We start from the raw sequence: 26,613 nt of genomic DNA on the forward strand, positions 1-26,613 counted from the left end.
CCACTACCAATCATGAAACATAATAAAAGAAATGAAGTATATCACTCCTGCTGCTGCTCGTCCATCACCGCATCATCACCACCACCTCCTGAGGTACTTGCTCCAGCCGCATCCTGACCCGCGTCACCACCAACATCAGCACCTGCTCCCATCCGCCAAGGGGTCAAACAACCATAAGGGTACGACTGAGGCTCTCCCCAAAAAGACATATCCACACCATAAGAGTGGAAAACCCCACTATTGTCCCCGACTCCTCTCCACCAAACCGGCTGAGGTCCCGTGGTCCCATACCCCTGAACATAAACCATCTCATGGAGGTTCCTGAGTGTAAGGGTACCAGATACTCTCTCAGAAAGGTAGCTCTCACGCACCTCTGGGCTATCAAAAGAAGGGTAGCCAGGGAACTGGTACTGTGGCGGCACTGGCTGCTCCGGCTGTACTGGCTGAGTCTCAGCCACCCTCTCCCTCACTCTACGTGGCCGCCTCCCCATCCTAGTCCGGTCCTCCTCAGCTCTCACGTTCTCCCCCTTCCTCGGCTCGGGCATAACCTGTAGGATCTCCGAGTCAATGATGTACGTCTGCACCGGTGGACTCCCCTCCTCCTCCTCATCATCAGAATCGGCAATTATAACTGCCGGTGGTAAAGGCCCAGTCGTAGGTAGGTGCTCAGGAACTGGTATCCGCATCCAACTCATACCCCATACTCTCCATGCCAAACTCCCATCCGCTAAGGTTCTCAACCATTTCTGGTCGAGGAAGTAGTCGCGGTCCAAGGTAGGCACCATGGTAGTCAAAGGAGTATAGGCCGAGGAGGTCTCAAAGGATGTCAACCTCTCTGCTAGACGTGTGGCAATGGCACCACAACTCAAAAATCTAGTGTCAGACGAGGCCATCAGAGCTAGACTGGCACAAACAAAGGCAGGGGCACTAAAGGTGACAGGCTGCGACCGGGTGGGGTTAAGATAAGACATCAAGAGCATCAACTCATGTGAGTTCAACTTACTCACATCCTTCTTCTCGTAGAGCAGACACGTCAAGGCACGAAGAAAGATCTTCAAAGTGACATGTTGAACATCATTGATCAACATGTTACTAGAAGTAGGAGCTCATTTACCGGTAAGGCACGACATGAGGCTACTAACCCCACACTCAGAAGGAATGTCACGGAGAGCTCCATTGGCAGGCTTAGCCAAGCCAAGGTGGGTCGCAAACATATCCATGGTCAACAGAAAACTCGTGTTCATCAGGCGAAACTCCACAGTCTGTTCCACCGCGTCGTATTTAAACGAACTCATGAACTCAAGGGTAAAAAAGGCATAAGAATGTTTCCTGAGACGGTATAGTCCTAACTTCCCCAAAGTCTCAAAGATGTGCCTGACATCTGTCTCAATTCCTAAGTCAGTCAAGAGAACGGTGTCTATACACCGGGTAGGTCTCATCTTCCGTTGTTGGAAAGCGACAAAATTACCTCTTTGTGTGAAATCCATAAAGACTACAGACGGGTATTCAGGTACTGCCGGGACTACGGGTCCACTCCCCTCTCCTACCTCGGGCTCAGAAGCCCTTCCCCTTTTGCTCTGTCGGGTTCCCACGGTTGGTCTCGGCATCTGTTTTCAACACATAACTTAAATGCACAAACCACATATACTTGAAAACATGTAAAACAATCATGTACATTCATGTAAAAGAGTTACTAAGTACACTCTTTCACCAACAAACAAGAAATCATGAAAGACGTTTGCTTCTTGGGTTTGGCAAGGTACTATCCTCGGTTCATGAAAGACTTTTCAAAGATCGCCAGACCTATGACATCGTTGATGAGGAAAGAGAATAGGTTTCATTGGGATAAAAGTTGTGAGACGGCGTTCCCAACATTAAAGGATTGTTTGACCACACCTCCAGTCTTAGCTTTACCTGAAGGGTGTGAGAACTTTGAGGTATACACATATGCTTCAAAGAATGGCTTTGGTTGTGTGTTGATGCAGAATAGGAAAGTCATTGCCAATGCTTCAAGACAACTGAAGTCTTATGAGGAGAACTATCGGACGCATGATCTTGAGTTGGGTGCAGTTGCTTTTGCTCTAAAGATTTGGAGACACTATCTATATGGGGCGACCTTTAAGGTATTTTCTGATCACGAAAGTTTAAAGTACATCTTTACTCAAAAGGAGTTGAACATGAGATAGAGAAGGTGGATGGAGCTCATAGGGGACTATTACATGGATATCATATACCATCAAGGGAAAGCAAACGTGGTTACCGATGCACTGAGCATACAGAGTGTGCATTCTCTATGCACAACTATGTCTTTTATGAGGTTGAAAGATGAGGTGTGGAAGATGGGGATACATGTGATACAAAAAGGGGACGCTAGAGGGGACTTGATAGTGGAGCCAGATATTTACGGTGATATTCGCAGGAAGCAGGCTCTAGATCCTAAGATTGAGGAGTGGAGAGCTGGAGTAGAGAAAGGGACAGTGTCATGGTTCTCTATTCATACAAATGGGAATGTTCGGTTTGATTGGAGATGGTGTGTACCTAGTGATAAGGAGTTGAAAAAGATAATCATGACAAAGGCTCATTGCACACCGTATTCAGTACTTCCAGATGGTGACAAGTTATATAAAGATTTGAAGAGGACTTTCTGGTGGCCTGGGATGAAGAGTGAAACAGTTGAGTTTGTGGCTCAATGTTTGATATGTCAGAGTGTTACGGGAGAGCAAAGACAACCACAAGGTAATATACAGTCTCTTGAGGTACCTGAGTGGAAATGAGAATTTATCTCTATGGACTTTATAGTGGGTTTACCAAGGAGCCAGCAGGGTAACAACATGATATGGGTGATAGTTGACCGTTTGACTAAGTCAGCTCACTTTATTTCTATGAAAGATACATGGAGTAAGGTTCAGTTGGCTAGTGGGTACAGTAAACATGTGGCGAGGTTACATGGAGTCCCTAAGGACATTGTGTTAGATCGGGATGCGAGGTTTATTTCCCGGTTTTGGCAAGAGTTGCAGGGGATGATGAGAACTACCTTGAAGATGAGTACTGCTTTTTATCCTGCAACAGATGGGCAGACAAAGAGAACTATCAAGACCTTGGAGGATATTTTACGAGCTTGTGTGATGGATTTTGGTGGTAGCTGAGAGGATAGGTTGGATCTAATAGAGTTTTCTTATAACAACAGCTATCACACGAGTATTGGGATGACACCGTTTGAGGCTTTGTTTGGGAGGAGGTGTAGGAGTCCGATTTACTGGGATGATAGTGCTGAGGTAGTGGTTTTAGGACCACAGATGGTACAAGAGATGATAGAACAGGTTAAGGTCATTCGACAAAAGATGAAAGCGGCCCAGGATCGGCAAGAGATTTATGCAGACCTACATCACCGTGACATAGAGTTTCAGATTGGGGATAAGGTTCTTCTGAATGTATCTCCTATGCGTGGGGTTCTGAGGTTTAGTAAGAAAGGGAAGCTGAGCCAGAAGTTCATCGGACCATATGAGATTTTGGATCGTGTGGGAGAGGTTGCTTACCGGTTAGCTTTACCACCACTTTTGGATCGTGTGCATATTCTGTTCCATATGTCTCAGTTACGGAAGTATGTGAGTGATCCTTCTCATGTTCTAGAGGTAGAGAACATAGAGTTGGATGAGTCCTTGTCTTATCTTGAGGTGCCAAAACATATTCTTGATCGCAAGGTTCGGAAAACTAGGTCCGGAGAAACAGTGTTGCTTAATATTCGTTGGTCTAATCATGAGGTTGAGGAAGCTACTTGGGAGACGGAAGAGGCCATGAGGGAATGGTATCCATCTCTTTTTGATCAGGTATGTGTGGTTACGGGGACGTAACCATGTTTCTTTTATGGGGGTAGGAGATGATCAGATAAGGTTTTGGTGTGGTTTTATATTAGTCTTTGCACAGTTAGTAGTTGTTTTGAGTCAGTTTGAGTTGTGGTTGGGAGTTTTGTTTTGAGTTCTTGGTTGCGTTATTGTGTCATGGTTGAGTTAGTATGTTTTGTTTCTGAGTATGGGTTGAACTTCGGGGACAAAGTTCCTTTTAAGGAGAGAAGATTGTAATACTACAATTTTCTATGCTGTTAGGTACTCTATTGAGTGGGGCTTACTCTATCGAGTAAGTAGGTTTGGATTTTGAAACAGTGTACTGCTGATGGGTACTCGATCGAGTAAGCGTGGCACTCGATCGAGTAAGGGTTCCTCGATCGAGTAAGTTGATGTGTGTATTTTATATAAGGTTTTTACCCTATATTTACACGCATTTCTGTGTTATTTATGTGGCGTTTAGCAACAAGTGTCCCTCGAATAGTGTACTTTGGTCTATCTTGTGTTAATTGTAGGAATGAGCTGGAAGGAGCATAATTAAGCCGAAGCTTGTCCCGTTTGCATGCATTTTAGAGAAAGAAGGATCGAAGCCCGGATATTATCGCCTAAGGATGCGTAAAGTGATCTTAGATGATGTTTTGAGTTGATCTACGCTGCTATAATGCTTTCATTCTCAATCGACCAAGATTGGTTGTCAAAACCGGTCGATCAAGTAACTATGTCACTTGAGTTCCTCGATCGAGTGCTTCTATATGCTCGATCGAGATGGGTATCTTTTGAGTTCCTCGATCGAGTTCTTATGTTACTCGATAAAGAGGTTTGTTGCTTATTGTCCTCGATCGAGTAGTTTCATTCTACTCGATCGAAGGGTTTAACTTATTACGCAATATTTTAGTTGAATTTCGGATATTCTATTTTGTATCTAGGAATAAATAAGAGAAAGGAGGGCAGTCATTCGCTCCTCTTCCTCTTCTCTCTCTCTGATCTCCTCGCTTAGAACTCTACTCTTTAGACTTAATTCTCCATTTGCTTGGAACTTCTTTGTAATCATTATTTCTGATCCTTAATTCTTTTACTTTTTATTATTGCAATATTTATTTCTTATTCTTTTCATCCTTTCTCCTTTATTCTTTATCTTGTCTTTCTTTGCAATTTATTCGTTATGTCTAGTTTAATTGTTATGGTTGTTGTTACTATTCTCACAACATTAATTATGCATAGCTAATCTTCTATGCTAGGACATAGGGGAGCTATGGTAATCAGGGAGGTTATGAATAGGTGATTAGGGCTTGGTGCAAATCAGATTTGTGTTGTTAATCATTGCATTTAATAGTGTTTTGTTGCTTGAGTCGACGCATTCAGCTAATTGATTCAGTACACCTTGACCTAGATCGAGAGATTGGAAAGGGTAAGACTTGCAATGAACATTAGGGCATACTAATGAGGGTGAAAGCTAAGTTAGTATTGTTCTAGGGCGAATAGCGGACCGAGAGGACCTTTTCATTACCCCATAGACCGAATTTATGCTAACTTTTCACCCTAGATTACTTTCCTAGAAAACCATGGTGAACCGACTTTCCTAGCTATTTCTCCCTTTCTGCTAATCTCTTTAAAGCTTATTCCTTATTTCTTTCCTTGCTCTCTTTCTCTTCATCTGTTAGGTTCATATACCTCTTATAAGACATTTCTTATGGTGAACAAATTATCATATTAACTTAAGTTCATTAAGATCTAGTGCATGCATAACTAATTAAGAGATGAAAAGAAAAATAATATTCCTTACATTATATATGGTTCGAAATTTTGGGCACAAATAAGGACACCTTCCTTTTTTGTTCTTGAGCTTAAGTATTATGGATGATCCTCCAAAATCCCAAGTATTGAGATCCTCCTCTTGTTGCACCCAAAACAAAACCTTTAAAGCTTATATACTAATTAACTAGATTAATATATAAGATTTCCTTAATTATTCTAATAATATTTATATTACTACACTAGTAATATTATGTTGTAATATTAGAAAAAGATGAACAATTTTTATAAGATCTAAAACAATTTTAGAGAGTGAAGTAGTGAGAGGATTATTTGATAAATTATGTATGAATGAATTAATAGAGAACCATTTCTCTATAGTAGAGGGGGGAGCCGGTTATGGAGGTGGTGGAAGGCCAATGCATGGCCTTCACCCTTTTTCCTTTTTCTCTTTTCCAAATATTAGGTGTGTAAGGCTATTATTTAGGTTATGATGGTGTTTTATTTATCAATTAAATAAATCATCAACTATCCTATAAACCCCTCCATTTTCCGGTTCACTTATAAACGGGACTTCCTTTTATTTTGTCAATTTGTCATTTGTCACACAATATGTCACATGTAGCATGTAACATGTTATTAATTAATTTAATGTATGTTTATCAAATAAATATCATTATATATATTAATTAAATTACATATAACAAATTGTCTAGTAATTCACAATTACATGGTATAAAATGGGACATATTAATATAATTCACAACATTTTGTAATTATAATCAATCATTCATTCATATCTCAATTGTTTCATAAACAATAATGAATTTTAGTATTAAAATCATTTAATTACTAAAATAAATCTTATTTAATCAAATTACAATAAGATATAAATATTCTCACTCACAAGTGAATTGTTCAAATATAAGGAATTGATTAACTTGTATCGATATACAATTAATCAACTTATCTATTAAGGGAATTGTGCTATAGGTGTGACCTTAAGGGATCAACTGATCACCACCGTGAAACGACAGTAATGTCAAACTCTAGTTAGCCAATCATTACTGATTAATGTTGATTAGTTGACTATATAAATGAATCATCCCTTACGTATTCTTAATTTGAGATTTAAACACGTGATCGCACTATTGTTGAGGACACATAATCCAACAATTTTCCACTTGTCCGAGACAAGTATGCGTCACCAATTCTCTTGTCCTATTACAATCTCCCACTCAATGCAAGGTGTCTTGCAGGTCGTACTTGCATTCAATCATATCTGGAGTGGCTTCCTCGATCTGGAGAGTAACTGTCTGACCGGAATTATCTACCATAGATACCTTCCGAGCGTGGCCACGCATTTTCAGTTCACTACTCCTCGAGTGGCCCTGAGATTTCAAACAACCCTAACAAGGAGGTGGAAAATTCCTATCGCACTATTCTCTTCGTATTGCCACAGTTCATCAAGACCCAAAATATACTCATTTGACTTCAGTTACGACAGTCGTAGAGTATAAATCAAAGCCAATCAGAAACTTGTGCCAACTTGGGCGAATAGTCTCTAGTCAAAAGAACTGACTCATAAGAATACTATAGTAGCTCTCGCCATGACCAGGCTTTATGAATTTCCAGAACTCTATAAGCGGTCACTGCCCGACAGAGTGTCTCATACAGTCTGTCTATGTCATCGACTGGTCATCTCATATGACCCTATGGCACTTGAACTTGCCATCAATCGCATCACACACTAGTCACTTCGAGACGTCAGCTCCTATAAGTAACTAGGGGCGAATACTATGTTAATCCAATTCACTTTAATAGGGTTCAAAATTATTTCAACAACCTATTTGGATATAACAAGGTAATAAATAAATGAGTTTGCATAAATAAACTCAAACGATAAATGCGATTATCATATATAAACCAAACACAAGGTTTTTCATTTCATATCTTATAATCTAATACAAACTTGGCATACGTTTCAGACCCATGGAAAAAACATGTTGGTCATGCTTAGTCTGCGATAAAGGCTTGGTTAAAGGATCAGCAATGTTATCATCCGTCCCAACCTTACAAATTGCTATTTCCTTTCTTTCAATGAAATCTCTAATTACATGAAATTTTCTAAGTACGTGTCTAGAGTTGTTACTTGACTTGGGCTCTTTAGTTTGAAAGATTAGCCCCACTATTATCACAGAATATTGTGATAGGATCTTTGGCGGTAGGAACTATCCTTAGCCCCTCCAAAAATTGCCTAATCCACACGGCTTCTTTGGCTACTTCAGATGCTGCAATGTACTTAGCCTCCGACGTAGAATCCGCAATGACCGACTCTTTGAAGCTCCTCCAGCTAACCGCTCCACCATTAATCATGAAAACAAAGCAAGCCTAGGATTTTAAATCATCCCTATCAGTTGGAAAGCTCGAGTCAGTGTAACCCTTCACACTTAGCTCGGAATCTCCTCCAAACACCAAAAATGAATCCTTAGCTCTCCTCATGTACTTAAGGATATTCTTGACGGCTATCCAGTGACTCTCACCTGGATTGACTTGATATCTACTTCTCATGCTCAAAGCATACGATACATCGGGACAAGTGCATATCATGGCATACATGATTGATCCAACAGCGGAAGCATAAGGGATCAATTTCATGCGTTCAACATCTTCAGGTTCTGTGGGTAACTGAAACTTGCTCAATGTAACCCTACTACCCATTGGAATAAAACCTCTCATGGAGTTGTCCATGTTAAAACTTCGAAGAATCTTATCAATTTAAGACTCTTGACTTAGTGCCAATATCCTCTTATATCTATCTATATAGATCCGGATGCCCAATATGCGTTGTGCCTCTCCTAAATCTTTTATTTGGAAATGATTCCCTACCCACCCCTTAACAGAGGTAATCATTGGTCTATCATTGCCAATGAGAAGTATGTAGACATGGTCTATCATTGCCAATGAGAAGTATGTCGTCTACATACAAGATTAGAAAGATGACTTTGCTCTCACTAAACTTCATGTATAAACATGGTTCTTCGACACTTCGAGCGAAATCATTCTCTTTTATTACATGATCAAAACAATAATTCCAGCTTCTCGATGCTTGCTTAATTAAGACCATAGATAGATCTCTTAAGTTTGCATACCATGTTAGGATTTTTAGGGTGCACAAAACCCTCAGGTCATGTCATAAAAACTTCCTCCTCTAAATACCCATTTAGGAAGGCGATTTTGACATCCATTTGCCATATTTCATAATCATGAAATGCGGCAATTGCTAACATAATCCGAATTGATCTAAGCATGGCTACGGGGGAAAAGGTTTCGTCATAGTGTAAACCATGAACTTGGGTGAAACCTTTCGCAACTAGCCTCTCTTTGTAGACATCATCATGCCCTTCTATACCATTCTTTACCTTAAACATCCATTTGCATTGAAGGTGTCTCACACCTTTAGGCAAATCAACCAAGTCCCATACTTGGTTCTCATGCATAGATTTTTTTCGGATTGCATGGCCTCTTGCCATAAAGTTGAATTTGGATTAGAAATTGCGGCTTTGTGGGTTGCGGGTTCGTCATTTACCAAAAGTAAGACGTCCAATTCGTCGTCCAACTCGATGAAGCCCACGTATCGATCGGGTTGGCGACTAACCCTACCTGACCTCCTAGGTTCGGAAGGAACAATAATTTGATTAGACGATGAAGGTACATCTTCTTGCAACTCTTCTCCAGTTTGTGGTTCTTGAACTTCGTCAAGTTCATATTTTCTCCCACTCTGTCTTCTAGAAATGTAATCCAATTCTAGAAAGACAGCCTCATAAGCCACAAACACTTTGTTCTCATGACGGTTGTAGAAGTAATATCCACGAGTGTTCTTTGGATAACCTACAAAGTAACACTTGTCAGATTTGGGTGCTAGCTTATCGGTAGATTTATTCTTGACATAAGCATCACAACCCCAAATTTTCATATATGACAAGTTTGGGACTTTTCCCTTCCATATCTCATATGGAGGCTTATCTGCAACTTTGGTTGGACATTAGTTTAAAGATTTTATGGCCGTTAGAATTGCAAAACACCAAAATGAATCCGGTAGATCCGTTTGACTCATCATAAATCGAACCATATCTAGTAGGGTTCGATTCCTCCTTTCTGCAACACCATTGAGTTAAGGTGTGCCCGGTGGAGTGAGTTGTGATACAATACCACAATCTTTTAAGTGAGAATAAAATTCATTACTAAGATATTCTCCACCACGATCGGATCGTAGTGCTTTAAAGTTCTAGTTCAATTGGTTCTCTACTTCCTTTTGACATTCTTTAAATTTCTCAAATGCTTCACTCTTATATTTGATTAAGTAAACATACCCATATCTACTTAAATCATTGGTAAAAGTGACGAAGTAGTCAAAATTTCCCCTAGCGGTGATACTCATTGGACCTACATCGGTGTGTATTAGTCCCAACAAATCACTTGCTCGTGTCCCATTACCACTAAAGGGAGCATGAATCATTTTGCCAAGGAGACAAGATTCGCATATTCCATATGATTGAAAATCAAATGGTCCAATAATTCCAGTCGACACTAGCCTTTTGGTGCGTTTCTCATTTATGTGACCTAATTGACAATGCCAAATGTATGATTCAATCGGATCACTTGGTTTGAGTCTTTTGGATTGTATGTTATAGATATATTTGCTTGAGTTAAGAGTTTCAAGAACATAAATGCCATTAATTGAAGTGCCTTGGCCAATGGCCAAGTTATTCCTAGAAATTTCACAAAAATTATTCTTAATAGAAAAAGAAAATCCTTCCATGTCTAACATGGCAACGAAACGATTTTCTTCGATAAAGAAGATACAAAATAACAATTATATAATTACAACTCAAAGCCATTAGCTAAAACAAGTACATAAGTCCCTCTTGAAGTGGCGGCTACCCTAGCTCCATTTCCTAGTCGGAGATCTACATCACCCTTGTTTAGCTTTTCCACGTTTCTAAGCCCCTGTAAATGAATACAAAAGTGAGAACCACAACCGGTATCCATGCCCACGTTGAGGAGGAAGTATAATTTATATCAATAATAAAGATTTCGGAAGAAATATTACCAAGTGGAACGTCAAGTCCATCATTGATATTTCCCAAAAAGATGGGGCAATTCCTCACCCAATGGCCCATGCCATGACAATAAAGGCATACATTATTGGTAGTCCCACTAGCCAATAAATCCATATGGTTTGGATTAGTCCTCTTACTTCTCTTCCTCTTCTTGAACTTTCTCTTCTTAATGGCAAGCCTTCTGCGAAAGCTCCCACTAGCCTTCTCATTTCTCCTTGCTTCCAAAGATAAGGATCCCATAGTGTTAGTGAGGTTGTCTTCACAAGACTTATTCCCTAAGTTGCTAGTTGTGATAGGAGGTGAGGAAGTAGTAATGAAGTTAAGACTACCATCAGAACCAATGCCAAAATGAATTTCTCTAGTCGTATCAAGTTTGTTTAGAGAGCAAATTTCGTCGAACTATTTGTGACATGACTCAATAGTTATCGGTGTTAATGAGTTAGATGAATCCATTGCGAAAAAGATAACTACAAAACGGATATGAAGGAAATTAATTAACATTTATCGTTATAATACTTGTAAATATTAATACAAGTATAGCATTTATATAGTGACCTCTACCCAACTATAATAAATGATTCCGAGATCCAAATTCATATTAACTTTGATGTGCGCCAACGGGCCCTCTAGACTTTTACTAATATAACTTGGTGGGTTAAGCCTCTTAACCGATTCTACAATTAGAACTCTCGGTCGATGAATTTACGTTAAGTTCATGTTTAGCCCGAACCTATTGCGGCTACGGTCGCAAAATACCTTCGTTGAGATCAACCAAACTTTCGAAGTGTAATAACTGTTTATTACCCTACTTACCCAACGTCAATAGAAGCACCCCTTAAAATCGTATTGTGCCCCTTATGAAATTGAGATTCATGGGCTCCTACTATTTGGTAAGGCTAAGTCTTAATCTTTTAAAAGTAAAAGTCTTGTCAAATTATTATCTATCAGTTTTAAGTGAGCTAAAAGTCGAATTATCGATAATTATAATTGACACGGTCGAAGACTCGATATGATATGCATGTGTTGTTATGGCGATTTGGCAATGCATGCAACATATTAAAACAAATGCAAAACAAAATAAAATTCCTAGTATGGCCTTCCTAAAATAGAAAATCAAATAATCTATTACAAATTCGGAAACCAACTCCTTTGGTCCCTTGAATCTTCAAGTGGCACGCCTCCAAAGAACATTGTCTTCGTCGGAACGCCCTTCCGAATGGCACCGTCTTGAAGGAACTTCGGAATTACAAATAATAATAAATAAAAAATATATTCCTATTATACATTTGTAATATGAAAAACTAGTAAAAATAAAAGTGATGCGAGATCACATTAAATTACAACCGAATCAATATCCCTTACATTTCGGGTAATATCGATTAAAACTAAGGCCATACTAAGACAAATTACATAATTCAAAATTATATAAATAAAATATGACATTCAACAATGAAAAATTCAGCATTATAATATGTATCTAACAAGCCAAATTATGTGCCAAATTGCCCTATTTAACTTATATCGATCATATAACCCGGTTTTATGGAAATTCACGATTTTTAACTTATTAAAATCGTAAAGTAATACTAAAATCTAATTTTAGTCCAAGTTAATTATCCTAACTATCTTAGGACTCAAAAATTAGTCATTACTCAATTTTAACAATAATTCAACTTGATATAATTTTATGCTCATTTTTTACCCTAAAATCATAACTTTTATGAAATGAATCCAAATTAATTACAATAATTTCAAAATTTTAATTTTAAATTTTTGAACATTCTGGAATTTATCCATGATACTCATAATGTCAAAAATTATGGTTTAAAATTTTCGGATTTATTTCGAGAAAATGTAGTAGCGATTTATCGGTTTTATCAAATAAAATATCTAAAGCATATGAAAATTAATCTAATCAATTTTACAACTTTAGATATGATAATTGGGATATAAATTCAACCTAAAAAAATTTTCTCATGCCATGCAATCCGTTTTAGCTATTTATGCCAAAATAGTCACTATTTATATAATTTTTACACTAAAAATTCATAAATCATGGAAAATAAATCAAGTTCATCTTAAATTTTACACACAATGAGTAAAATGTGCATGTGATAACATATTAAAATTTCATGGACAGTTTCAAAGTTTAACTAGTTTAACCATTTTATCTCCTTTTAATCCATTTTTATCTCATAAAAATCATAATTCATGCAAAATAAATAAAATTTATACGAAATTTTATATATAATAAGTAAAATATGCATGTAAGGTCATATAAAAATTTCAAGGTCATAAACTATGTCTAACTTTTTTTAGCCTTTTAATACCATTTTAATCATTAAAATGTAATAAAACAACTAAAAATCATAAAATGAACAATAAAATACCAAAAATTATCGAAATGACCTAAATAAATTTTAGGACCAGAATATATAACATGCTATATGATTTTGTGAATTTATCTAATAAATAAAAAAAATGTAGTTTTAATTAAGTTACTAATAACTCGAAAAAACTATAAATCGATTATGCATGCAATATCCTATGCTCTGATACCAATTGTTAGGTTCATATACCTCTTATAAGACATTTATTATCGTGAACAAATTAACATATTAACTTAAGTTTATTAAGATCTAGTGCATGCATAACTATTTAAGAGATGAAAAGAAAAATAATGTTCCTTACATTATATATGGTTCGAAATTTTGGGCACAAATAAGAACACCTCCTTATTGTTCTTGAGCTTAAGTATTATGGATGATCCTCCAAAATCCCAAGTATTGAGATACTCCTCTTGTTGCACCCAAAATAAAACCCTTAAAGCTTAATACTAATTAACTAGATTAATATATAAGATTTCGTTAATACTTGGGATTTTGGCAAGTAATTCTTTTGTAATTATGAAAATTACAAAAGAATGATGAGAGAGAAATTTAGAGAGATAAAGTTCTCTGAATTTTAGGTCACAGGTTCCTCGCAATGGCGAAGAAGATTTCTAATTCTCATCATTCTGCTGCCAATTCAACTAAAAATACCAATAAAAATAATAATTCATCAAGTAGTAACAACAATATTAGTACTAATAAATCTAATAATCGTACTCCAATTCTTTCTAGTAACAATAAAAATTCTACTACAAATACAACAAATAATCAACAGGTTACGATTGAAGAAGAAATTGATGCTGCTAAACAACAAGTGGATAATTTGGTGCATGAGGTTGGTGAATCTGTGTTGGTGGAAGGCTTAGTTTTGTCTGATGATCCGAAAGATTGGCGAGAGGTGTCACATAAACGGAAGGGGGATGCGTCTTCTGGTACTAGGTTGGCTCCAATTGCAGAAGAAGTGCCTGAGAATGATGAATGCTCTTCTCCTCGACTTAAGCTTATGGTTGAAGATGTTAAGGAGAAGATCGAGTATTGGAAGTTAGCAATCTATGGCTATGTAATTGGGGCTAATCCGCCTCGGGATGTCATTGATGGTTTTCTGCGTCGTATCTGGGCTGCTTATGAGATTTCGCAGATTTCGTTCCTTCCGAATGGTTTATTTGTGGTAAGGTTTGCTAAACTTGAGCATTATAAGTTGGTACTTGCTAATGGTATGTTTACCTTTGATGGGAAACCTATTATTCTGAAGCCTTGGGATCCTTCTATCAGGATTTCTAAAATTTCTATTAAGAAGGTTCCTATCTGGGTTAAGTTAGTAGGTTTGGATCATACGTTTTGGGGTGCTAAATGTTTGGAAAAACTGGCTGGATTGGTGGGACGTTTTATCAGAATAGATGATTCTACTCTTGAGAAATCTCTCCTAGGAATTGCTCGCATTATGGTTGAGGTGGAGATTGACTAGCAGTTTGTCACCCAGATTGTGTTTGAGGATGAGTTAGGGTTAGAAGTGAAAGTAACAGTGGAATATGACTGGCTTCCAATTACTTGCCAGAAATATAAGGGCATTGGGCATCAAACTAGCAATTGTCGCAGGAAAGAAATTGGAGGAAGGAGGCCTATTGGAGCTCCACCAGTTAAGCAGGTCTGGAGACCTAAGGTTGTAAGGGCTAGCACTGTTGATCCTGTGGAGTTTCCTCCCTTGGCTAGGGCTTCTATACCTGCTCAATCTGATAATGGTAATGGGAATGCTGATGTAGTTGTTGCTACTCCTACTGTTACTCCTGCACCTAGTCATGGACCAATCTATACTCCTGCTAAAGTGATTACCAAGATGACCAGGCATGAGACTAGAGTGGTGGATGGTAGGCAAGGGGAATTTAATGTTAATTTTAATGCAGAAATGGCTGTGGCGTCTGATGCCACTGAATTGGTTTATAAAGGTGGGGGAGGAGGGAGTGCCTCTCCCAATGATTAAACTAGGTGTGTGGAATGCAAGGGGCCTGAACAATGTTAATAAACAGAAACATCTTAAGTGGTTCTTGCATCAAAATGATGTGGAATTGTTTAGGCTGCTTGAGACTTGGGTAAAACCTAGTTCTCTAAATAGTGTAGCTAGTAATGTTTGTTATGGGTGGAATTATGTTACTAATACCAGTGAGCATCCACGAGGAAGGATTTGGATTCTCTGGAAAGGTAATAGTGTGGCTGTTGATGTTCTAGAAATGTCATAGCAATATATACATACTAAAATTAGGTTGGTTCAGAATGGGACTGTCTTTTTAGCTACTTTTATTTATGCTTTTAGTAAGATTGAGCATAGGGTGCCTTTATGGACTGCTCTTGATAGGCTTAGTGGTAATGGACCTTGGATTGTTCTAGGGTACTTTAATAATGTCTTATATGCCAATGAAAGATTGGGTAAAGCTGTTAGTGATGAGGAAATGCTTCCATTTCAGTCTACTGTGGCTAGGTGTGATCTACATGATATGAAAACTACTGGTGCATTCTTTACTTGGAACAATAAACAACCTAGTGAGACTAGAATATTTAGCAGGATTGATAGGGTGTTGGCTAATAGTGATTGGTTGGCTCTTTGGTCTGACTGGTTGTCACATTATCAGCCTGAGGGTACTTTTGATCATTGTCCTTGTATTGTGTCCTGTGGAGAGAGTTGTAAAAGGAGGAAGAGATATTTTAAGTTTTTTAACATGTGGTCCAGGGTTGAGGAGTTTGGAGAGCTGGTCAAGGAGTATTGGCAGATGCAAATTACTGGGACTCCTATGTATATTATGGCTAGGAAATTAAAGATGCTCAAGCCCTGCCCGCGGAGCTTAAATAGGGGTCTCTTTTCTGATATTGAACGTAATACTGATGTGGCTTTCAACCTGTTGATTGACTGTCAGTTACAATTGCAGAATGATCCTACAAATGTTATTCTGATGGACAAGGAAAAACAACTCAGGGAGTCTTATCAGCTGATGAAGGAGTCTAGGACTGATTTTCTCAAACAGAAAGCTAAGTGTGCCTGGGCTAGAGAGGGGGATACTAATTCAGCTATGTTTTACCAAGCTCTACAACATAGACAGATGCATAATAAAGTTCTACATATTGAGAGTATGAGTGGGGTTGATTGTAGAGATCCTGATGATATACTGAAAGCTTTCCTTGCTTACTATGAGACACTTCTTAGGTCTAGTGCTCCTACTTCTGGTTTTTATAAAAGTATAGTCACTCAAGGTGTTACACTGGATGAGAGTGACTGGCTTGGCTTATGCAGTATACCTACTGAGGAGGAAATCAGGAAGGTTGTTTTCTCTATACCCAATGAGAAGAGCCCTAGCCCTGATGGGTATACTAGTTGTTTTTATAAGGCCAGATGGGAAATAATTCATGGGGATTTATGTGCAGCTATTAAAGATTTTTTCATTCATGGCAAGCTGTTGAAGCAAATTAATATCACTAATATTGTGCTTATCCTAAAATGGATAACCCAAAATCTGTGAAAGACTTTTGACCTATAGCGTGCTGTAATACTATTTACAAAGTGATCTCCAAGTTGCTTTGTAATAGGCTCAGTGGGTGTCTCCCTAAAATTATCAATCCTGCACAATGTGCTTTTATTAAGGGGAGAAGTATTCTGGTGAATATCTTCATTAGTCAGGATTTGGTGAGGTTGTATGAGAGGAAAAGTGCCTCCCCTAGGTGTTTAATGAAGGTGGACCTTAGGAAAGCCTATGACTCTATTGAGTGGGATTTTGTTGCTAATATGTTAGATGCACTTAACTTTCCTCCTTAGTTTATTAAGCTCATCATGCAATGTGTAAGTACTATTTCTTATTCCATTGGGTTGAATGGCCAAAACTATGGATTCTTTCATGGAAAACGAGGTTTAAGACAGGAGGATCCCATTTCCCCCCTGATCTTTACTTTGTGTATGGAGTATTTAAGTAGGCTTTTGGTTCTGGGGAGTGGGCTGCCTGGTTTTAAGTTCCATCCTCTTTGCAGGAGTTTGAGGATGACTCACCTCATGTTTGCAGATGATTTACTCCTTTTCTATAAGGGTGAGGTGAAGTCTATTTGCATTACTATGGAATTGTTTAAAAGATTTTCCACTGCTTCTGGTTTGTGTATCAACAATGATAAGTGATTTTTATTGCAATGGTATGCAACCTGCTATGTTTTCTCAGGTACTTAAAGGGACTGGTTTTAAGAAGGGTAGCTTGCCATTCAAATACTTGGGTGTGAATATTTCACATAAGAGGCTGACTAAGAGTGATTGTAATAATTTGGTGGATATGATGGTTAGTAGAATTAGAGGATGGAATAGTAGGAAAATTTCTTACACTGGCCGTCTAACTTTGGTTAAATCAGTCTTGTCCACTATTCATAATTATTGGTCCTAGATCTTTGTGTTGCCTATTGGAGCGGTGGATAGGATCCAAGCTCTTTGTAGGAATTTTTTGTGGGAAGGAAGTGATAAGTACTCTAAGGCCCCCTTGGTTAACTGGAATGTGTTATGTCAGTCTAAGGAACATGGAGGGCTTGGCTTGATTGATAGCAAACAGTGGAACATTGAGGCCATTGGCAAACTTGTATGGTGGTTAGCAACTAAACAGGATCATCTGTGGATTAGGTGGGTGGACAATGTTTACTTAAAGGGCAAGGACTGGATGCTTTATGAACCCTTTCCTTCCAGCTCTTGGGCTTGGAGGAAAATTTGTGATGTGAAGAACATTTATAAACCAGGTTATGCTCAAGGAAAATGGTGTGGAGATGACTGTTACACAATTGCTAATGGGTATGATTGGTTGAGGCAGGAACATTTGCTGAAGGTTCAGTGGTACTCTGTGGTCTGGAATAGGTATAATGTTCCTAAATGGAGTTTTACTATGTGGCTTCAACAGCAGCAGAGACTTCTTACACTTGATAGATTAACCAAGATGGGTATGGAGGTGCCTACTGAATGTTTTCTTTGTGGTACTGCACCTGAGTCTCATTCTCATTTGTTTTCTGAATGTGTCTATACTCTGAAATGTCACCAATTGCTTGCTGATTGGCTACAGCTACCCAAACGTGATATTGTTAACTGTGTTAAAATTGCAAAGAAGCATGGATAGTCTATGTTGATCAAGCAGATTACTTTGGCGGTTGTAGTTGGGATTGTCTATTGGATTTGGATGGCTAGAAACACCTGCAGGATTGATGGGTATGTGTTACACCCTGTGCATCTGGTTCAACGGGTTAAAGAGAACTGCAGGAGAAGACTGAAGGTGATTTTTCAAGGGAATATGAAATTGTCTAATAGTTTATGGTGTCATGAGAAAGGTTTAGCGTAAGCACTGTTCTTGATGATAATGTATACAGTAGTACACAAAGTAGTGATCACATATAGAGGACGTTTATGTAAATGGTTGTCCATTTGGACATTGAGCTATAATATATACTAACATTCCACCAAAAAAAAAAGAATTCGTTAATTATTCTAATAATATTTATATTACTACACTAGTAATAATATGTGGTAATATTAGAAAAAGATGAACAATTTTTATAAGATCTAAAACAATTTTAGAGAGTGAAGTAGTGAGAGGATTATTTGATAAATTATGTATGAATGAATTAATAGAGAACCATTTCTCTATAGTAGAGAGGGGAGCCGGTTATGGGGGTGGTGGAAGGCCAATGCATGGCCTTCGCCCTTTTGCCTTTTTCTCTTTTCCAAATATTAGGTGTGTAAGGCTATTATTTAGGTTATGATGGTGTTTTATTTATCAATTAAATAAAACATCCATTATCCTATAAACCCCTCCATTTTTTGGTCCACTTATAAAATGGACTTCCATTTTATTTTGTCAATTTGTCATTTGTCACACAATATGTCACATGTAGCATGTAACATGTTATTAATTAATTTAATGCATATATATCAAATAAACATCATTATATATATTAATTAAATTACATATAACAAATTGTCTAGTAATTCACAATTAGATGGTATAAAATAGGACATGTTATTATAATTCACAATATTTTGTAATTATAATTAACCATTCATTCATATCTCAATTGTTTCATAAACAACAATGAATTTTAGTAATAAAATCTTTTAATTACTAAAATAAATCTTATTTAATCAAATTACAATAAGATATAAATATTCTCACTCATAAGTGAATTGTTCAAATTTAAGGAATTGATTAACTTGTATCGATATATAATTAATCAACATATCTATTAAGGGAATTGTCCTATAGGTGTGACCTTAAGGGATCAACTGATCACCACTGTGAAACGACAGTAATGTCAAACTCTAGTTAGTCAACCATTACTGATTAACGTTGATTAGTGGACTATATAAATGAATCATCCCTTACGTATTCTTAATTTGAGATTTAAACATGTGATTACACTATTGTTGAGGACACATACTCCAACATCATCTCTGTAGTTTAGAACCATAATACTCAAAACCCCCAAGAACGGTTACTTAGACGGACTTAGTTTAGCATACATTTTCCCATCTCCTTGTGGATTCGATACCCGACTTGCCTCTGCTACATTAGTTGGAGCTAGTTGGTTTTATTTTTGATAGGGCTGCGACAGGCGTGTCAAATTTTGGCGCCGTTGCCGGGGACGTGGCGTAATTTTGTTGCTTTATTTTAAGTTTGTCTCTCGTCTCAACGAATTCATTCCTTGAGACTGGTCTCATATTTTTATCTAGTGCTATCATTGTGTTGCAGGTAGTCTGTCCTAGAAGAGGGAACTGTTATAACTGCTATTCTTACAACTTCGTTTGCTAAGATGCCGAACATCGCCAGTCACTCAGAACCTACCGTAGATTCTCTGCCCAAAGGTTTCTTATTTCCTGCTACAGATTCAGGCACCTTTGGAATTCATCCATCCTATATTCAGTTGGTTGAGAGGAATCTGTTCAAGGGGGTAGTTGGCGAGGATCCATGTAAGCATATAGAGTTGTTTACTGAGTATTGCTCCACCATTCCTTTAGCTGCTAGGGTGACACAGGATAGGGTCAAGGGAGTTCTTTTTCCTTTTTCTTTAACTGATGACGCCCAAGAATGGTTGAGAGATTTGGATAGGAAAGCTGCTGGTGTTACTGATTGGAATTCCCTAGCCTTAGCCTTCTACAGAAGGTATTTTCCACCACAGCGCACCAATGCGCTAAGAGGCCAAATCACTACTTTTACGCAATTGGCTACTGAATATTTGAGTGAAGATTGGGCTAGGTTCAAGAAGCTTGTTCGCTCTCTACCTCATCATGGTTTCCAACGGTGGTTCTTATGCACCCAATTTTACAATGGGTTATATGCCGACCAAAGAGCCATACTGGATAATGCAGCAAAAGGAAAATTCCAGAAAAATATTAAAGATGATAAGGGATGGCATCTGATTGAAGACATAGCTATTCATGTAGCTGAGTATAGGAACCCCGAAGAGGTAGGCGAGTGAACGAAATAGCTCGTGAATCTCTTGGAGCTGAGGTGGAAATTCCACAAATTTCAGGTGATTATGAGCAGGTCCATGCTATGATTGAGCAAGAGGTGATTTGTGGTCGATGTGGCACAGAAGGACATGATCTTACATGGCGGACGTAGAGCGAGTCCGTGCTTACCAACTATATAAGCAAGGAGTTCCGTTCTCTAAACTTTATAAAGACTTAATCATGCCAAGTACCTCTAGTCCTCCTAATTCGATGCCACAACTAGTTAATTCATGTTCTACAAATACAAAGATTGCGGAGTTGAAGTCCTTGGTGCTATATTTAGCACTTCAACTCGATAGAAATTCGAACATAGCTGAGAATTCCATAGAGAAGTTGAAAGACCAAGTCGCGCAACTTGCATCCGAGCAAACAAATCAAGTGAATGATCACCTCCTTGCGACCAGATTAATGCAATTAATCTCCATAGTGGTCTTACATATGATGGACTAAAAATGCCGGAAAGTGCTGATAAATCTGTTGACGAAATTCCGGAAACTGTTTTGGAGGAACAAATTGTAGACGTCGCTGCTGAACATCTTCCATGCTCTCGATCGAGTGAAGTTGGTACTCGATCGAGAGAATTCTCCTCTGAAAGTCCTTGATCGAGTGATCAATTTACTCGATCGAGGAGCGCTCAGATTGATGATTTCGATCGAGAGGTATGTATCCCTTAATCGACCGAATTTCCAGAGAAAAGTGCTCGATCGAGCACTATTACTCCGCGATCGAGTACTTGAAAAGGTGAGGATACTATTTTGAGGTCTAAACACGCTGCTGTGTCATCTTCCCCTGCTGCGGAGATGCCGCGTTTAGACAAAGGTAAAGAGAAAGTCGCAGACCCACTTATTGTTACAAGAATTCCTTATCTGGGACGTCTGAAAGATGCTATGGTTGAGCGACAGTACGGTAAGTTCGTGGATGTGGTCAAGAATCTTCAGATGACCCCATTCCTTTTATCGAACTAATTACCCAGGTACCTTCTTATGCAAAATTTATGAAAGATATTTTGACGCGTAAGAGAGAACTCAGTGAGTTTGAGACTGTTGCATTTATGGAAGAGTCTAGTAACTTAATGCTTAACAAAGCTCCACCTAAAATGAAGGACCCGGGTAGTTTCTCTATTACGTGTACCATAGGAAATGAAGTGATAGATAAGGCTCTCTTGTTGGAGCTAGTGTCCTCCACAATTAGAGTGATAACATTTATAAATCTCTTATAGGTTAACAAGGGTATACTTAGTATTTTATCAGTTGATTAACGATTACTTAATAACGGTTGGCTTACTAGAAAGTTTGATGTTATTATCATACTGATGGCGGTGATCAACTGGTCCCTAAAAGTCACACCTAAAGGATGTGTTTGAGAGATGTGATTATGGAAATGTAATCACATTAATATCTTATATGACTAAAAGGTTAGTCCATGTATTTGACTAAACAGTTAGTCAATGTGATGATGAGAAGATTATTTAATACAATTAAATAATATAAGCTAAGACGAATTAACTTTCAGTTCGTAAATTGAATATAAAGTGTTATATTTAATTAATGTATACAATGTTAGCTTAAACGAATTAAGATGTTAATTCGTAATTAAACGTAACCAGTTATATTTAATAAGCAAATTATAAATATGCAGTATTTATAATTAATGTATATATTATACAATATTATCATAATAAATGTTGACAGACCGGTATTGATAAATCGACTGCAAACTGTTATGAGTGGACTTATTAATACATGTCGATATTTTTGACAATTGATAATTATATACACATTTTATACATAATAATAACTACCAAAAATAAGGAGATTTTGCTCTCCCTATTTTGGAAGTACACGGTTTAGGAAAAAAAAAGAAGAAAAAAATATATCTTCCTATTTCTCTCCTTTTCGGTTATATTAGGAGATATAGGAGGATCATTTTTATTCATTCATTTTCCTAACAACTCTCACCAAAACAAAAACCCTAAATATCAATTAGAATTAGGGTTCCTCTTCAAGCAAAAAGGGGATCTCATTCTAGCAAATTGAGGGGCATTTCTCATAGCATCTTGGATGCAACGATTAGGCGAATATCGATTTAGATATTGTTCTTAGGCCATATTTGCTAGGACTAAAGGTTAATTCTTAATCTTTATTCTTTTGTTTATGTAAATTCGTTTATGACTAGTTTTTCATTATTATAATTTCGTTATAATCCTAATAATCTTAAAGGAAGTATACCGATATTTCCTATAAGTGGTATCAGAGCCAAGGTCACGAAATTATTTTATATGACTTTCATAAATTAATTTGAACAAAAAAATTTTGAAGAAAAAAAAAATATTTATTCGGCCGTGAGATTTTTTTTTGCCGAGAATTTTTTTTTTTTGCTGAGTTATTTTTTTCGGTTTTGATGTTTGTATTTCCATTTTGATTCATTAATATTGTTGTTTTAATTAGTTAAGATGATAATATGATAATTTGTAGATCTTTTGATTTAATAAAAATTAAATTGAAATGTAAATGGAAATCGTTTTTGTTTGTTGATGATTTGTTTTCGCTATATAGTTTTGGCTACAAGTTAATTTAATCATGTTCAAATCAATTGTGATGAATCAAATATCCGGATAATCGATTTAATCATGATTTAGATATTCATTTTAAGAGGTTAAATTGGATTATCTAGTTTGAATCTATTTTTGAATTAAAAGATCATGTTCATGCCAATCTTGTTCTTATAGCAACATTAAACAATTTGTTCATCTAAATGTTTTTTTTTTTCGATAAGAGAAAAAATAGGCTGTTTTTTTTTTTTTTTTTTTTTTTTTTCAGCCGTGAGCTATAAAGAAAAAAAAATCTGTTTTAATTTTTTTTTGCCATTGTCGTGAGCTGAGAGAAAAAAAAAGGGTCCGTTTTTGTTTTTAGGCGAAATGCCGAGGAAAAGAAAGGAAAAAAAAAACTGCTTTGTTTTTCTTTTGGGCAAATTGCCGAGAGCCTTTAATAAAAAAATTTTTTTGTTAAGTTTTTGGCCAATAATTATTATACATTACATTTATAATGTATGATGTTAGTTGTGAAAAGGTTCACAAATTAAAGATATCTAATTATTTTAAAGAGGTTTAAAATAATATTGGATTAATTCATATTACAAGATTAATATGTATTAAGATTAAAATTATTGTGAGTAATTGAGGAATTGTCACATAATTTGATCATTTAATAAGTGGTTTGGATAAATTACTCTACATAATTAAGGAATTATGTCTTGAATGTTTAATTTATAGTTGATGCATTTTTATTTAGTTGAATGAATCGTTGAATGGTTTTATTTACGTATTTTTGCAATCGGTTGTAATTTGTAATACATAGTGTGGCCTTAGTTAATTATGTTTTCGTAATGATGGAAACATAATTTTTATGTAATTTTGAAATCTCGTATCTCTGTTTGGTTTTCTTTTATATTATGGTTTTTAAATTAGAATGTAAATAGGTTTATTTTGTAATTTTTAATTGTAATTTTGAGAAGACTAAATATGGAGATTGGATTGCTCACTCCCGCTACATGGACCAAGATGGAACATCAAGACAAGCTTCTCGGGTCCAAGGATGGATTCCAAAGTTGTATTTATGTTCATTTTGGTAGATAGGCCACACTAGGACTTTATTTCGTTTTACGTTTTTCCATTCTTATTGCTTTTCATCGCATGATAATTAGTGCATCATTTTCCGCCTAAACCAAACCACCTACTAAAATGCATGAAAATTGACTCATATAGTTTGGATGTTAGTTTTCATAGACATACAGATGTCACTCAATTTTAAGCCATCATCTTAGTTTATTCATTCTCGCATGCTAGATATTAGTTCACTTAAAATGAATTAAAATAAAGTTGATGGGATCTTTCTCTGGAACTGAAATTGAGACTAGTCTTTATAGGCCAAAAAGCTATGAATCCCTTCTTCGTCGGTAGGCATATAGGACCTTGTTGGAGTGTCCCCGACAATAATGCGATCACAATTGTCGATCATGATGATCACATGTTTAAATCTCATTTTTAAGAATACGTAAGGGATGATTCATTTTATAGTCAACTGATCAACATTAATCGGTGACGATTGGCTTGCTAGAGTTTGACATTACTGTCGTGGGACGGTGGTGGTCAGTTGATCCCTTAAGGTCACACCTAAAGGATGATGCCCTAATCTGTAAAATTGATTAATTGTATGACGATACAAGTTAATCAATTCCTTAAAATTGAACAATTCAATTTGTGAGAGAGAATATTTATATCTTATTGTAATGATATTAAATAAGATTTATTTTATTAATTGAAATACTTTATTACTAAAATTGTTTATTGTTTGAGAAACAATAGAGATAAGAATGAATGGTTGATTATAATTACAAGATGTTGTGAATTATAATTAAATGACCCATTTTATTTATGTGATCAAGTATCACTAATCAATTTGTTGAATGTAATTTAATTAATTTATAAAAATGATATTTATGTAATAAATATGCATTTAATTAATTAATTAATTAATAACATGTAACATACTACATGTGACATATTGTGTGACAAATGACAAATTGACAAAATAAAATGGTAGTCCATTTTACATACATGGACCGAAATAGAGGGTGTTATGGTGGATTATGAGTGAATTATTTTATGTGATAGAATATTATATTCATGCCTACACCATATAGCTTACACACCTACTCTTACATCTCTTACACAACCTATTACCTTGTGAAGAGAAAAAGCTAAAAAGAAAGATGTCATCCTTGGCATTTGGTGAGGCTCCAACGTGTTCCCTCCTTCAATTTGAGAGAATTAGTTCTCTTATTATTATTCTTACACATCACATGCAAAAGGTTCATGTATTATTCTCTCTTCTCTTTAATCTTCATCTAAAATATGAGAAGATTCAATCAAAATTGTTCAATCAAATTACTAATATTATTAGTGTAATATATGAGTATTAGTAATCAATTTTAAGGTAAACTACTAAACAAATATCTAGCACATATTATTTAGTAGAAATAAGGGATAATCTTGGGTGCAATCAAGAGGAGTGACGTCTATACTTGAAGTCTTTGGAGGATCATCCTATTACTCATCATACCTCAAGAACAAGTGAAGGTAGGAGACCTTACTTGTGCCCATAAACCGAAATATTCAATGTAAGGAACCGGTTTTCCTCTACACTTATTTATATGCTTTACATGCATAAGATCCTTAAGTTTTTATGACTAAAACTTTAAACTAAAATATGTGATATTTAAAATACGAATTCCAAGAAGTGGTATCAGAGCATTATGGTTGTTGCATGCAAGATCGGGATCGTTTTTCGAGATAATACGATTAACGAATAAAACTTGAAATTTAGGATTTATGAAGATAAATCACGAAATAATTTTGCATGTTAAAATTTTCTGGTCCTAAATGGATTTTAGGTCATATGGGACGATTTATGGATTTTTTTATTGTTCATTTTATATATTATTGGCATTTAAATGTGATTTTTATGATAAAAATGTCATTTTTGGACGAAAAATAGCTAAACTTCGAATTTTTCAGTGGTTTTTACATATATTTTCACATATATTATCTTCTGATGGCCTGTAAAGTTTCATGATAAAATGAGTTATTTTGCTCGAAATATCGATTTTTAAAGTTAAAATCATATTTAAATGGGTGAATAGGTTAATATGAGTTATATTTCGAATATAGTCATGAAAATTTAGTATGTTGTCACACGCAATAGAACAAGATGTATTTAAAATATTTGGCTATAATGAAATCTTTATGCATGATTTATGAATTTTTGGTGAAAAATCACATCTATAGTGACTATAGTTAGTAATAATGCTAAAACATACTTCATGACTAAAGGAAAAACGTCACATATTTCATTTTATCATATATTTCAGATCTAAAAGTGAAAAATTGATAAAAATAATTTTTCTCATATTTTTATGGTCATAATTGTTAAAACCGATGA

General features: G+C 36.3%; 1 protein-coding gene across 1 annotated transcript; it reads left to right on the plus strand.

Annotated features, from left to right (window-relative positions):
* Positions 1-15,228: 15,228 nt before the first annotated feature.
* LOC141614342 (uncharacterized) lies at positions 15,229-18,227 on the plus strand. Its single transcript, XM_074433095.1, has 6 exons — positions 15,229-15,303; positions 15,420-16,459; positions 16,681-16,878; positions 17,116-17,176; positions 17,298-17,411; positions 17,514-18,227. Exons 1-6 carry the CDS (start codon positions 15,229-15,231, stop codon positions 18,225-18,227), a joined length of 2,202 nt encoding a protein of 733 aa, XP_074289196.1.
* Positions 18,228-26,613: the final 8,386 nt, after the last annotated feature.

This window comes from Silene latifolia, chromosome 11 (genome assembly GCF_048544455.1).
Source record: "Silene latifolia isolate original U9 population chromosome 11, ASM4854445v1, whole genome shotgun sequence".
Classification (NCBI taxonomy): Eukaryota; Viridiplantae; Streptophyta; class Magnoliopsida; order Caryophyllales; family Caryophyllaceae; genus Silene; species Silene latifolia.